General features: G+C 38.2%; 1 protein-coding gene across 4 annotated transcripts; it reads left to right on the top strand.

Annotated features, from left to right (window-relative positions):
* The first annotated feature begins 4,766 nt into the window (after window positions 1-4,766).
* Window positions 4,767-11,119, top strand: LOC148850914 (sulfite exporter TauE/SafE family protein 3-like). 4 transcript variants are annotated; one of them, XM_088943924.1, is made up of 13 exons: window positions 4,848-5,286; window positions 5,467-5,626; window positions 6,865-6,910; window positions 7,015-7,215; window positions 7,517-7,581; window positions 7,682-7,721; window positions 8,455-8,516; window positions 8,614-8,700; window positions 8,823-8,873; window positions 9,275-9,496; window positions 10,026-10,119; window positions 10,438-10,578; window positions 10,660-11,119. In XM_088943924.1, the coding sequence occupies exons 4-13, from the start codon at window positions 7,017-7,019 to the stop codon at window positions 10,734-10,736; spliced, it is 1,038 nt and encodes a 345-aa protein (XP_088800050.1). In that variant the 5' UTR covers window positions 4,848-5,286; window positions 5,467-5,626; window positions 6,865-6,910; window positions 7,015-7,016; the 3' UTR covers window positions 10,737-11,119. The 4 variants fall into 4 exon arrangements, with proteins under 4 accessions (XP_088800049.1, XP_088800050.1, XP_088800052.1 ...); XM_088943923.1 differs by lacking the exon at window positions 6,865-6,910 and having other exon boundaries at window positions 4,767-5,286; XM_088943926.1 differs by lacking the exons at window positions 4,848-5,286; window positions 5,467-5,626 and adding an exon at window positions 5,921-6,221.
* Window positions 11,120-12,046: the final 927 nt, after the last annotated feature.

Genomic DNA, 12,046 nt, shown 5'->3' with positions numbered 1-12,046 from the left:
ATCACTCTGCTCATCATCACTTAGCTTGGCAATGAGGGCATTCAACTTTGCTCGCTTTGGGCAATTCCTGGTGAAATGCTCCTCCCCACAAATGTAGCAAATGGGAGGACGACTTGGTCTCCCTTGATATCTGTTGTTGTAGTAGCTTTGACTTCCTTGTGGCAGCTTCCCCTTGTGGTGCTCGATTGGTTTGTGGTTGAAGGGTGGCTTCTCTTTCAGGGGACTGGGTTGTCTATCTCCCCCACTCAAATGTGTGGTACGCGGGCTGGCTGGTCTACTTCCTTCGTCATCCAACAATCTTTGTTCACTAAGTTGTTCGGCCACGGCCATGGCGGAGGCAAGGTCCTGAACATTGCGTCGTTGGAGCTCGAGCTCGACCTAGGGCTTTAGACCATCCATGAAGTTGAACAATAAGTCATTGTCTGACATATCGGTGACTTCTAATGTGAGGGCTGAAAACTCTTTGACATAGTCATGGAGGGAGTCGCCGTGCTTGAGAGTCTTCATCTTGCGACGAGCGATGTATTCCAAATTCTCTGGGTAGAATTGTCTCTTCAGCTCTCTTTTAAAGTCAGCCCATGTACGGATAACACACGTACCACGCTCTATATCAACACACCTGCGCCACCACAACATAGCGACATCAGTCAAATACATAATAGCGGTACGTACCTGAGTCATTTCATCAGTCACATTGGCGGCGGCGAGGTACTGTTCCATTTGCCACAGAAAGTTGTCAAGCTCTCTTGCATTGCGAGTTCCCAAATAGGGGGTTGGCTCCCTAATCTTGATGTGGGAGGGAGTATGTGTAAAGGAAGTGCTGGTTGGATTAGCGATGACCCACTTTAGGATTGCACATTTTGCATTAAGCTCCTCTAATTGAGCTTGGGTGTCGGAGGAGGAACATGCGGCGGACTTCATTGAGGCCCACTCCGCTTTCATCTCATCTAGCTGGGCCTGGACGACCATTGATGTGGAGGTGCTTCTTCTCCACGTTGCCCACTCGTTCTTCATCTCATCAAGCTGGACTTGAAAACTATCAAGCCTGTCTTAGACCTGCGAGTTGGAGGAGCTTGCTTCTTGTTGGCACGCAATGCTACAAATTTGCTTGAGCGTGTCATTGATTATGTCTCGGACCTCGTCCACGACTCCATTCAAGCGACCTTCAATCTCGACCAGTGTGTTGTCCATGGCTTCCATGTTTTGATGCAGCTCGTCTATCGAGTCTCGCATCTCACCTACGGTGGCTTCACAACGTAGCATGCGCAACTCAACGGCTGCATGCTTGTTGGAAGATTTCTCACGTTTGTTGGGCTTCGGTTCCTTGTCCTTGCCGATGTCATCGACGGGCACATCATCGGCCTCATGTGCTGTGGAGAGTCCATGCTCGATCTCCACCACGATGTCCTTGTTATGCTTCATGCTATCACTCACGTCGCGGGCCGAATGGCTTAAGAGGAGCTATTGCTCTGATACCAACTGTCACGGGGATAATTTTTGGGGCCCCGTGCGGCACTCGAAAGTGGCGAGTAAGCCTACGCAACAAAGCAAACACACACAAAAAGGCAACAAGATGGAACGCGAATTAGCAAAAGGCTATTTGTATTGCATTAATCAGTGACAAGCACAAGCACACAATACAGTGTCGAGGGGATCTCGTGCTTAACCTTTACACGCTTATGAACTCACTCGACTACCTACCTCCCCTCAAAGAATACGTTAAGCTTTTGGGGGAGTGACAATAAGAAACATCAAAAAGGTGAAAAAGAATACTACAATATTACAATAGTGCCATTGGCAATCCCCCATACAAAAGTAAATGCATAGACCACCCATGGCACACACTTGGACACTGGAGTGGCGGCTGTAGGCATGGTGATTGGCACTTGAAGGCGCGGCGAAGAGAACACTTGTTACACCCTGCTCATCCAACAATTTGAACAGCAAATATAACATCCAAAACTGCATAAAGTTTGAAAAGAGTGCAAATATAAATATTTAGATAGCAAAACTTTGTATTTTATATTATTTTTTATATATTTGTGCTGTACATATTTATATTTGTATTTGTATTCTTAGACTTAATTTACAAGGAGTATAAACATAAATATGTAAAGTGTAAAACCTTACATTTTATATTATTTTGTATGTATTTATACTCTATATATTATTTCTTCAAAACTGAACCTAAGTACAAACACAAATATATAGAATGCAAAACCTTATATTTTGTATTATTTGATATGTATCTTATAATTTACATTTTTATATTTATATTTTTACCAAATTAACCCTAATAGCCCACGAATGGATGCAATTTGAGATCAAGTTCAATAATTCCTTTTTTATTATATTGCATGACAAACATTACAGGGGAACTCATGGGTTAGGGAAAAACGCAGGTTGATCTTACCATGGAAAGCCTGTGATTATACAGGTTTGATCCCACCATTCCTTTTTGAGGATGCCAAGTGAACCATTCAACCCATCCACTATTTTTAATATTTTATTTTGTACAATTTTTTACTTGGATGAATTGATGTTTGAATTGGACAGCTGAACCATTCAACCCATGAGCCAGTGTTACCTGGTGATGCGAGTTATACCTAAGGGGGTGTTTGACAACATGGTTAGTTTTGTTTTCAAAAAAAGAAACAACTATTACATCAGTAAAATTATACTATTTTATCAAAATTAATCGATCAATGCTATCAAGTTTCCAATTACAAACTAGAGAGAGAATTTTATGCAAATACAGTGGCTATGGTGGTGGTACATGTCTGAAGACTTAGATTTAAGTGCCCATTTGGAAGGGGCTGAGCTGAATATTCAATTAAGCTGGTCCAACTGTTTAGAGTGCTCCGAATAAATTGTTCAAAGATATTAGAGTTGATGGCCTTTCAAATAACTGATGGAGTGACGGACAACTAATTTACTCTCCAAAATTTTCACCAAATGTATATCCATATGAAGCCCACCTTAAAAAGTCGGATGCCATTGTGCATCAAGTTCATCCTTTCCAAACGGGCACTTGGGGCTTAGGGCCATTTGAAAACAGCTGAAGTGGCTGAATTAATGATATATTACTTTGCCTTTTAGCAAATAAAAGTCATTAGTAGGTTGTGATGTCCTTGAATGATGCACTGATTGCTAGGGTTTATATCTAAATACTTTATTTTGTGATTATTTATCCACTAAAAGAAGACGTCCATCAAGTTAAGAATGTATTTTGCCATAAATAAAAGCTCGTTTTGGTTCACGGGAATAAGGGTCTGAAATTGGAATCGGAATGAGCTATTCTGATTCCAACTGTTTGATTGAGTAGAATCGGAATTCCATTTCCATTTCTGCTGGAATGGCATTCCCCCATTTAAGGGAATGACCATTCCTTACAGTTCCATTGGAAATGAAATCTTATTCTTATTTATTCCAATTCTCATTTCCATTTCTGTCTGAATCAAAGAGATTATGGGAATGGACTATTCTGCAAATCAAATAGAACATAAATAATTTATAGCAATGCCTATTTTATTTGTTACAGCCAATGGAAAATATTTTCAAACTGAAAAAAGGATGATAGCCGAGTTTGTCTATGATCATAGTTACAGGTTTCTCCTAGAACCCAATAATCACAATCCAACAATCTCCTCAAACTAAGGGATTGATTTCTGGTGCAACCAACCACAAACACATGCTCCACCAAAAAAAAAAACATGAATGAGCTGGCTCTATGGTTACTTGTAGCCCTGATACGCGGAGTTGGTGGTTGATCATTGGTGATTCCCATACAGATATTACTGAAATCATAATACGAAAATAAGCAACTTCATTGAATATTTTAACCATTAAAAATATTGGATAATTTTCAAAGATCCATGTACTATGGAGTCAATGATAATACCTACTCACCTAAATTTTTACATTTCGACCTAAGTTAACTTTTGGCTGTTTAAAAGTTCTTTAATCTCAAATTTGCCTTTTTCTTATCTAAGAAGTTGAAAACACTTATCGTAGCTCTGATTTAATGGTTAAACACTTTGGTTGTGACGAAATAGAGAATATCTTCTTCTCCAATGATGGCATAAGAACTACAAAAGATAATTTTTATCAAAAAGTATGGACAGGCTTAATACTGATTTCTGATTTTCACTGCAGAGCTATAAATATTTAAAATGTCAAAAACCCTCATTTTATACATCAATGCCCACCTAAATTAACATCAATTCCAAGCTGACACCTACCCAATTATAATTTGGGCCTAAAAATTCTGACCCTGGACTGAACCGTCATTTTTCATACTTTTTATTGCCAGAGATTTTTCCATATCCAGCAAGGACATACCGGAAAGTGATATAGGGTTCTCATGAAATTGGGTCTGACAATGTTTTTGGATTTATTAGGGTTAAAGAGAAAATGGACAGAGAGTAGAGAGAATGGGAATTATCTTGCCCATTTTTGTCATTTTGATATTTTAATTTCTAATCCCATGAATTACAAAAAGGGCATTTTGGTAATTTAATGCCTTCTAAAATTTGACTTAACGGTGAGGGAGCCTTTGTTTCAAAGTGAAAGCTTAGGGGGTCCTTATTGCAAATAAAAGTTCTGAGAGGTATTTGTCACTAATCTTTGTAATTCGCCCAAAAATTTATCCAATTGAATATATTTTTGGTGAAAGAATCTTCACATTACTAATATTTTCCTTCTGCAGTATTATACTACTATGGGTGGTATTTGGTATATAATTGTCGAAACGCTACCTAATACGTGACCAATAAGAAAAAGAGGAGCAAATTAGTTTTTAATTGTTGTTAGTTATAATTTATAAATACGCACGCTGCATTGAGAAAGGATAGGCAAAGCAAGTTGAAGGCGTGGACTACTGTTTTCAATCCTGAACTCCTTCTCTAGTGTCTATCTGGTTGCCTGTAGCAGTCAAGCAGAGGGAGAGAGAGAGACTCAGGGAGGGGGAGGAGAGGGAAAAAAGAAAAAAAGAAAAAAGAAAAACAGAGAGAAAAGAAAGAAAAAAGGAGTTCTCACTCTCTCTTTCTCAGCAACGCACATTCACAGTGGATGGCTGCTTTTGCGGTGAACCGTACAATTGTTGCAGCATGGGTGGTGTTTTGGGGTGTTATGATGGTGTGTCAGGTAGGTGCTGCAGAGAGGCTCTTAAGAGGTGTTGATCAACAGGTTTTGGTTGAGAAGGAGATTAGAGAAGATGGGTATATGGTCAGGCTCGTTAATTTACTCCGACAGAACGGAAACTCTACTTATCACCATGTTTGGCCGGTATTCTCTCTCTCTCAGTCTCTCTGCTTGACTGTAATTATGCTGTTGATAACTGATGAGTTAATAGGATTTTAGATACTCTGTTCTTGTTTTTCTAGGAGATCCATTGAAGAGATTCTTCTTCTGTAGTACTATTTATTAATTATTTTTTCATTAATGCTTTCTGGATTTGCTGTATAGGAAATGAAGCTTGAGTGGAGATTGGTACTGGGTTCAATAATCGGATTCTTCGGAGCAGCACTTGGCAGCGTTGGAGGCGTCGGCGGTGGTGGGATTTTCGTGCCGATGCTCACCTTGATCATCGGCTTCGACGCAAAGTCCTCTACTGCAATTTCCAAATGTCCGTATTCATTTGTTTTTTCTCTCCCCCGTATCCCCAAATTTTCATACATAAATAAAACTGATTAAAAGGAAGCTGCCCCACCACTTTTGACTACACTTCCATCTCCTACCCACTATAACCCTATCCGCACCTACCCACATATTGCTATAAGCTGTACATTGAGAACATCTTTTATATTTGCGCGTTTCGCAATATACAGTTATAGTATATGAGTAGGTGTGAATAAGGAATTCACATCTTCGCCCCACAACGTTCTATACTATATTATTGGGAAGATAGCTGTTCTCCCATGATAATACCACCCCTGATGATAGATGTTCCTAATACATAGGGAGAATGTGCTGTGAGACGTTATGGGGCGGAAATTTAAACTCGTGAATAAAATTCTTTTGGTATCATCCGGCTTGTCTCTTTCTGCAAATATTCATAAACTAATGAAGTTGCTAACATTACATAATTTTGATTTACAAGCAAAAGTTTTCGTAGACAAGGTACTTTGATGCATTTCGGATGGATCTTTAGTCATTACTTCGTCATCCTAGTCCTCATTGTCATCTAAACCTTATCCCAACTACATGGGTGGGCCGGTAGGGTACATTCTGATCTATTGTTAAATTATGAGTGTCTAAATCATTTTTTCTTCTTTTATTTTTTATTTTTTTGATAGTTTGAATGAAAGTTAAAATGATTTCTATTACTTTAACCCATGTCCTTTTTCCGTCAAAACTTACAATAAATCCATTCTTTTTTGTTTTTACGGTGTTTTTTTAGTAATTTTTTATGTATATTATAGACGATTCCATGCACTTGACAAAATTATATTTGGTGGTGTTTGACAACATGTTTACTTTTGTTTTGAAAATAATGTTGTAGAACACCCTTTAGTCTACTTTCTTTCATCACCTCTGTTTCCAGTTCTTTTAATCTTTTCAACTAGCAATAAATTGCTTTTTCTTATTGCTGTTTTTTTTATATATATAACCTTTGGATTGTAAATGGTCATCCTTATATGTGAACAAACCATCTTAATCTGCTTCATTTTATTATGTATTAGAGCTACTTGATCTCTTGATAAAAAAGCCCAACCTTTATATACTTGCCTCAACTTATAAAAATTCCGTTCAGTCACCCAGAAATGGATACAAGTGTGAGAGCATCTTCAATTTCAGAATTTGGGTTTAAAATTTCTGTATTTGATTGATGATTGAATGAAATTGTTATTTGTTGTGGTTTAGCTGGAAAATGCCAAGCCTCGTTTAGTTTATGCGGATTACTAGAGAGGTGAAAACACATATACAGTCCTAGATTTCATTTTAATTTGATTCAGTATCTAATTTTCTTTTCTTTTTTTTTTTTTTTTTACTTTCTACAATCAACTTTTGCAGGTATGATAATGGGTGCGGCAGGGTCAGCAGTGTACTACAATCTGAGGATCCGGCACCCAACGCTGGATTTGCCCGTCATCGATTTTGACCTCGCCTTGCTCTTTCAGCCGATGCTCATGCTAGGCATCAGCATTGGGGTTGCCTTCAATGTCATCTTTGCTGAATGGATGGTTACTCTTCTGCTTATCATCCTGTTTCTGGGTAAAAAAAAAAATCAATTTCAGCTTCTTTTGGAAGCGTCTTCCTTCTTGCTTACAGAATAGCATAACTCGATCTGATTCTTTCTTGGGTTCTTGACATACGTAGCAGAAGATTAGAAAATGATACATAATTTTAATTCAGTGGGAGTCAATCTCCCAGATAATTACAGCGGGCTAATTCTCCAACAGCCCAGAGATGATTTGTTAAATACCAGTCAATACAATTTATATGTACGTACGTGGGTATGGTTGAACTCTGCCGAGGTCGGTGTCTGAATTTCGGTCTATAATTATGGTGATAGGTACTTCAACTAAAGCGTTATTCAAAGGCATAGAGACATGGAAGAAAGAGACAATAATGAAGAAGGCAAGCGTCTCCAGTCCCCACTTGCTATATCCCGACCTCTACAGTTCTTCCCCTTGTTGGACTTTGTTAATTGATGGTTTTCTTTTTTCTTGACTTCCAGGAGGCAGCTAGATTGTTGGAGCCAGAGACTAAACCAACTGGTGAGTTGCCAAAAGTCCCTTCCTTCAAGCAAAATCTCATAAATTTCCCTGTGAATGCTAAATATATGGAAAAAGAATTGTATAATGTGAAAAATGCCCTCTCCAGAATATCCAAAGAAATTTTGAAATAATACGGATAATGACATTTTCTTTCTTACCCAAAGATATCCCGGAAATTCAAGGATAGCGTTTTTGTTTTTTTGACAAAGTGAAAGAACAAGTCTGTGGAAGACATCAGCCACCAGAAACTCATCTAATCCTGGATGCCCAACCATATTTCAGAGCATCTATATCCACCATTTCATTAGTCAGTATTCGATGTCTATAAGAAAATTCCCAAAATCCTCCTAAAAACTAGGATCATGTAGGCAGGACATGAAAGATACGACTGCATGATGCTGTTAATGTAGCGGATCTGGTTCTGGTAAGGACTAAGGATAGGCCGAATCCTGATCTATCAAATACACGTACAGACCAGTTCTGAACCAGACCATATGGGGTCTGTAATCGGCACCATCAAGTCTGGCCTGATAAGATCTGGTTTTGGTTCAGCACAACCAAAACCAATCCTGACCCATTTATACTTGGGACACATAATGCAGACCTATACCATATATAATGGGCTCGTATTGGTTTTGATCTACGACATATTGACAACCCTAATGAGTTTCAAGGATAAGGACAATCATCTTAGATCAGTAACTTACTAACTTAATTATGTTTTGAACTTCAGATGGTCCTGGGCTGGATTACAAACCACTACCCGGGGGTCCATCTTCAGCGCTGGATGACCAGGTAATTCTGCTAAGTGTATATGAAAGTTATTTGCACATCTGATCAATTTCTGAAAACTCTCAAGTTAGACTTTATTATTGTTGCCATCAATGTCCAGGTTCCGGTGATGGACAACATTTACTGGAAAGAACTTACTCTGCTTGTCTCTGTATGGGTGGCCATTCTTGCTGTGCAGATAGTTAAGGTTAGTTGCTTTGCTCATGGATGTAATATACCAAGAAATCCACTGTTTGAGTCTTGAATGCATTGCACTGCTGCCTAGTGACATGGACATAACGTTTATCCTCTGGCTGAATGTCTCTGCAGACTTATGCGAAAACTTGCTCTTTTGAGTACTGGCTTCTAAACTTATTGCAGGTGAGGCCTCTGAGCTGAAAATGATCATTCACAAACATAATATGGAACCGAAAAATTAGCAAGTAGCAGATCTTATACTAGAAGTAATGTTTTCACTTGGCTACAAAAGTTGATAAACAATCTAAAATTTGGAGCATTACCTCCAATAAAGTTCTATTTTGAAAGCTCTTCTAGCCCTGGAGTAACTTTGTTCTCACTAAAATGCTCCAGCATTCAAGTCATGCGCTAATCCACCTGTTCTATGTTTGTCTTTTACCTAGAGCCTATTTCTGAAAGGAAAATGCTCTTTTTGAGTAGTCAAAATGAGACAATTTACCTTATATTGGTCTGATCAAGTATTCCTCTTAAGGTTCAGGTACTTCAACCAGTTTGTTTCAATACGATTATTTCATGTTTTGAAGGTACCTATTGCTGTCTCTGTGTCGCTCTATGAAGCTGTATGCTTATACAAAGGAAAGAGGGTAATTGCATCAAAGGGAAAGGAAGTAACAAATTTGAAAGTGCACCTACTTTTCTTTTACTGCTTGTGTGGGATTGTAGCCGGTGTAGTTGGCGGATTGCTTGGTCTCGGAGGAGGCTTCATCCTGGGACCCCTTTTTCTTGAACTAGGGATTCCTCCTCAGGTATGCCCATACATCAATTACTGTTAAAAAGGAAAAATAGATTTCCCACATGACAAGCTTTTAGAATTGACCAAAATTGATTACAATAAGAATTAAAGAATAAGACCCTTCTGCTTGGAGGGGAGGGGGGAGGGGATTCTGTATCAGACAAAGCCAAATTCCAAAAGTAATGCTAATCAATAGCATTACTGTTCCTTAGGGTTTCTCAGCGGAATTTTTGGGAGAAATTCAATTATCTTACTTTCCTTGCAGGTTTGCCATTTTGGGAGAAATTAGATTCTCCCAAAATTTGCAACTCTCACCACTGATGATATATTTGTATGTTATTCAGTCTGAAAACAAAACCTTATTTAGAGATATGGTTGTCTTGTAGAAAATTTATCTATTTCGTATTTTGAAGCAGCAAGAGGTACTGTTATTATGATTTGGCAAGATTAGCCAAATTGGTCACAGATTTCCATGTAGCAAAGGATATATCATACTTCTGGTATTGTTTCATAAAGCTTTTTTTCCTCCCCTCTTCTTGCAGGTAGCAAGCAGTACATCAACCTTTGTAATGGTTTTCTCATCATCCATGTCAGTTATACAGTATTACCTTCTAAAACGTTTTCCAGTCCCGTATGGTAAGTAGCAACAACCAGCTTCCTTGACAAAAGACTGGAAAGATATAACATCATCTTTTGTTTTCAGTAGAAGAAAAAGAAAATAGAATATAATACATTAACTAAATTAAAATATGATTCATATGAATAGTTGTACAAAGTTACAAAACTTGAAAACCTTCATGATTTCGAAGTGGAGTTCCAAAAAAAACTAAGTTCTAGGTTGGAGGAATCTGAGAAAGACATTAATTCCACTTACTGCCTAAAGTTAACATAGAATTACCTCCTATTACTACTATCTTGGATAACATTGAAAGTGAATTTCACTTGCTGTTGCAGCTGCTTATTTTGTTCTAATTGCAACCGTTGCTGCATTCACTGGTCAGCATGTGGTGAGAAAGTTAATAAGGCTATTCGGTCGTGCATCTTTGATCATCTTCATACTAGCTTTAACCATCTTTGTGAGTGCAATTGGCTTAGGTAAGTAGCTAGTTGAATGGAAAATCTCAACCTACAAGCTTAAAAGCAAGGGGCTTCATCAATCTGTTTTCTACATTGCAGGTGGTGTGGGCATAGCGGATATGGTTGAGAAGCTTGAGCATAATGAATATATGGGGTTTGAAAGTCTTTGTCAATAGTCAAAGGGGACTATACCATCAACAGCCAAGGATTTCTCAGTGCATGATAGCCATATCTCTTCATATGTCCCGTCTGCCAACCAGTTATCCATTTATTTTCAAGCAGAGAAGCACATGTTTATTATGACTATGAATATTGTATTCTGTTCCTGTAGAAATGGATGCCGAGACCTCATGGTCAAAGCTCCATGTCTGCCACCCCTCTCTCACAATTTTCATTCTGTACAGGACTTGCCAATTTCATACGACCGACAAAGTTTGCTTATGCAATTAAATGAGTAAAATCGTATTGTATTATGTCATTGTTTATGTTGTTAAAGGCACTTGCCGAACACTTCTTGCTTAATAACAGAAAGAATGCAACGCAGTATATCAGCCCTACAGTTAACTTTGTACTGGAGTTCTGCCCAATTGATAATAGCTGTCCATGCTTCCATGCATACTCCTATAAATCTCAAGATACACTGCCATTGTTAATGTTAAGCTTTTTTTTTTCTTTTTTTTTTTTTTTATCTCGTCTTGTTTTTGGTTCTATGCCTTTCGTTTGCTGATTCGATTTTGTTTCTGTATATGCTCAGTCACTGAACATTTTCAGGAATTTTCCTTCATTTTTCACAGGCATCTTATCTTTCTTTTTCTTTTTTTTTTATGCGTGTGTCCTCATAAATGATGACAGGCTATTTGGCTGTCACATGAAATGAAGCCATTTCCTCGTGGTTTTCAACAGAAATGGAGCTCCACATTATCATTTAATATTGATTCATTTTTAGTTTGAACTTTTTTTATCAATATTTCTGGTTTTAACTTCTAAGAAAGTAGAGATAAGTTCATCCCAATCAATTGAACCACATATACAATGGTTCATCTTTGTTATAGAATGCCTATCTGTGTCGATGGTAGATACTTGGGGGGATTATGTTTATGATTGTGTTCATTTATCAACTGTTTCTAATCTTGAACTAATTTGCTTATTCGAACATGTCTGCACTGAGGTTTCAACCTTCAATCTTTCATACACCGATCTAAATAAGCTATGGGTTATCTTAATCCAGTAATTGTTATGGCTATTACCGAAAAACAAAAGGGGAAGAAAAAGATTGAGTGTGATTGCTGATTACTTACCTTTATAAACAATATATGCCAATTAATAATTCCTGATGAAGGAAGATTTGGCCCGACCTCTCTATTACGTGACACGTGGCAGAAACAACATCTCGGCAAAAGGGGCCAAGCCTAAGTGGGAACAAGGGGACACGAGCGGACTGAACTCCCTACCGGGGGCCCGAACTCACCCTTTGTAACAGCTCGGG

This window comes from Nelumbo lutea, chromosome 5, assembly GCF_056320005.1.
Source record: "Nelumbo lutea isolate HS-2025 chromosome 5, American lotus-T2T, whole genome shotgun sequence".
NCBI classification, from domain to species: domain Eukaryota; kingdom Viridiplantae; phylum Streptophyta; class Magnoliopsida; order Proteales; family Nelumbonaceae; genus Nelumbo; species Nelumbo lutea.
The sequence above is the reverse complement of the archived record's forward strand: the minus strand, read 5'-3'. Positions and strand labels throughout refer to the sequence as shown.